Source organism: Vigna angularis, chromosome 2 (assembly GCF_016808095.1).
Source record: "Vigna angularis cultivar LongXiaoDou No.4 chromosome 2, ASM1680809v1, whole genome shotgun sequence".
NCBI lineage: Eukaryota > Viridiplantae > Streptophyta > Magnoliopsida > Fabales > Fabaceae > Vigna > Vigna angularis.
In genome coordinates, this window is record NC_068971.1 from 51,121,770 (window position 1) to 51,125,084 (window position 3,315).

The window sequence follows — 3,315 nt, forward strand, 5'->3', positions numbered from 1 at the left end:
TATAGATATATTTATTCAAGATTCTAATATTATAAATGGAAAAGTAATACAAAAATTATCAATATTAAAAACTTATTTGTTCGTTTTTTTCTTTTTTCAGATTTGGATTGTATTATATTTTTTTTGAATTGTCTTTAGAGTTTAACATGGGTGAAATTTATTTAGATTTGAATAAAAAAAATCATAATTTTTTTATTTAAAAAAGAAACTTATAATTAAGTGAGCCATGAACCAACCCGTTTAACCAACCAATCCGTAATGAGTTGAGTCGAGTTCGAATTTTTTCAGCTTCCTAATAATTGAACCAAGTCAGATTGACTCACTAAATGACCAACTTGTGATGAGCCGGACCGAATTGAACCAAATTACTCATTTTCACAACTCTAATTTTGATATATAAAGTTAAGTATAAATTTTAGAAGACTTATCATTTCTAAAATGTAAATGAAAACACTTTCAATATGTAGTTTATACATTTAAAATAAAAAAATAACACCATTCTTTTCTTTTTTTGTAATATATGATTTAACTTTCTCCTTTGCATGCATTGATTTGTGGAACTTTATTATCATTATTCTCTTCCTTCTTAAAAATTGTAAGTTGTAATTTGGTCTATTTAATTAATTGACCATTAGATATTGCTTTTTTGACTTCTCAATAATAAATTATGGGAGCAAAATCAACATGAATGATGATGATGCACGGCCTTTATAAAAGGAAAGGGGAAGTGTGATCTTTGTGACAAAACATAACCATTCAAAGCCACAACCCAACCTCCGGCTGTTCATTATCCAATCCGACAGTTTCTTCGCCGCCATGTCTCCGACCGTGGGAGTCAGCGTCCCACTATTGGGCGAGTCCAACGGAGCAGTGCAGCCGGCCTCCGTCCCCGGTGCGGTGTTCAACGTGGCGACGAGCATAGTCGGCGCCGGAATCATGTCAATTCCGGCGATCATAAAGGTTCTTGGTGTGGTTCCCGCTATCGCTATGATTATTGTCGTGGCCGTGCTCGCGGAACTCTCTGTCGAGTTCCTCATGCGCTTCACGCACTCCGGCGAAACGACGACGTACGCCGGCGTCATGAGGGAAGCGTTCGGGTCGCCGGGAGCGTTGGTCGCGCAAGCTTGCGTCATCATCACCAACGTCGGGGGCTTAATTCTTTACCTGATCATCATCGGTAGCAGAACCTTTCCCTTTGTTTTTATTCCTTTTGAAATTATGAAAGAAAAGGTGGAAATGTGTAGATTTTTTTAGATTTTGGTTAGTTGTGCCTAATATGAATTTTGCCGGGTTTTCGGTCACATGCATTGTCTTTGGTAAAGTTTTGCTAGTAGTTTATTTATTTTTCTTTTTACTATATTTATATATCTATATATATCTATATATCTATATATATATATATATATATATATATATATATATATATATATATATATATATATATATATATATTAAACTAACCAGTTATTTTCATTAATGTCTGGGCTTTAATTGTTTTCAAACAATCGAACTTAAGATCTAGATTTTCTTCAAGTACTCGTAATTTTCACATTAATACAGATCAGCTACTCGTATTTTATTTTAATAAATTTAATTTAGAAATTTTGTATTCGAAATGTCTGATGGATAAATGAGTGAACTTGGATATCAATTTGGGGAATGTACACCTTAGTTTTCGGTCGATGTAATGGATAGAAGAAAGATGCAGAAAGGAAAAAGAAAGTGACTGTGGTAGGAAAACAAAGAGAGACATAGAATGAGAATATAGTAAAAAGAAAATGATAGTTGAATTGTGATTATTGCCTTTCTTGAACAACAGGGGATGTGCTATCTGGAAAGCAAGATGGAGGTGAAGTGCATTTGGGTATTCTGCAACAGTGGTTTGGTATTCATTGGTGGAATTCCAGGGAATTTGCTCTTCTCTTCACTTTGGTCTTCGTCATGTTTCCATTGGTATTGTACAAACGTGTAGGTCAGTGTTACCAATTTAATTCTTTGCACGATTTCTTGTATTTGGAATTGAAGAGGCTCGTTGAGTAACGTGTGTTTTTGCTTTTGGTGTTTTGGATCTGGTAGAGTCCTTGAAGTACAGTTCTGCAGTGTCAACTCTTCTTGCAGTGGCATTTGTTGGCATATGTTGTGGGTTGGCTATTTTTGCACTGGTGCAAGGAAAAACGCAGACTCCTAGATTGTTTCCTGGGTTGGACAACCAAACCTCATTCTTTGATCTATTTACTGCAGTTCCCGTTGTTGTCACAGCTTTCACATTTCATTTTAACGGTAATGGACCCGATTACTATGTTAATTTTTGAAGGGCATGCCTAGAAAATTTCTGTGCTGATGATTGATCTTTCTTGCAGTGCATCCAATTGGGTTTGAGTTTGCCAAGCCATCTCAAATGACAACAGCAGTTCGATTAGCATTATTGCTTTGTACTGTGATCTACATTACAGTAGGCCTATTTGGGTACCTATTATTTGGGGATTCAACACAATCAGACATTCTCATCAATTTTGACCAGACTAATGATTCTGTGGTTGGTTCCTTGTTCAATACTTTGATCCGTGTAAGCTATGCGCTCCACATCATGCTGGTGTTTCCTCTCTTGAACTTCTCATTGAGATCCAACATAGATGAAGTTCTCTTCCCCAATAAGCCTATGCTAGCCACAGACAACAAAAGATTCATGATCCTCACTGTGGTGCTGCTTGTATTCTCCTACCTCGCTGCTATAGCAATCCCAGATATTTGGTACTTCTTTCAATTTCTTGGATCAACATCGGCAGTGTGCCTTGCCTTCATTTTCCCTGGCTGTATTGTTTTAAGGTAATCTATCATTTAACTTCTGATTAAGTTGATCCAAATTAAAAATTACACTGGACAAATATGTAAACCAGTGTCTTATTTTTCTTTGTTACTAATTTCAGGGATGCATGTGGTATAGCAACGAAAAGGGATAAAATTATTGCACTGATAATGATTATACTGGCCGTGGTGACAAGTGTGCTTGCCATTTCCACCAACATATATAATGCTTTTAGTAGCAAGTCATAAAAGCCGGTTCTCTCATTTTCTCCCCTAATATTGTTTTGTTTTTTAATTTTTATAGAAAAAAAATTAAGTGGTGAGAGTGGGTGTGGCTGGGGAGAAAGACAATTGTAGGGGCATTTGAATGCTGTGGCGATTGGGTTACTTTTGTATCTTTGATGCCTTTGTTGTTTGTCATAGAATTCCTGTATGATAATGATGTATTTTGGAACAGCATTGCTTTGTAAATTAGCTTATATTATTAAAGAAATGGGATCCAAAGGTCCA

The 3,315-nt window shown here is 35.8% G+C and overlaps 1 protein-coding gene across 1 annotated transcript; it reads left to right on the forward strand.

Moving 5' to 3' along the window:
- The first annotated feature begins 704 nt into the window (after positions 1-704).
- On the forward strand, positions 705-3,315 carry LOC108327697 (amino acid transporter AVT6C). Its single transcript, XM_017561384.2, has 5 exons — positions 705-1,177; positions 1,820-1,972; positions 2,077-2,280; positions 2,361-2,826; positions 2,928-3,315. The coding sequence occupies exons 1-5, from the start codon at positions 817-819 to the stop codon at positions 3,052-3,054; spliced, it is 1,311 nt and encodes a 436-aa protein (XP_017416873.1). The 5' UTR covers positions 705-816; the 3' UTR covers positions 3,055-3,315.

Coding starts and splice junctions, on each gene's coding strand:
- LOC108327697 (XM_017561384.2), top strand. CDS start 817: ATGTCTCCGACCGTGGGAGTCAGCGTCCCACTATTGGGCGAGTCCAAC. Junction 1,973..2,076: donor GGTATTGTACAAACGTGTAG/GTCAGTGTTACC, acceptor TGGATCTGGTAG/AGTCCTTGAAGTACAGTTCT. Junction 2,281..2,360: donor TTTCACATTTCATTTTAACG/GTAATGGACCCG, acceptor TCTTTCTTGCAG/TGCATCCAATTGGGTTTGAG.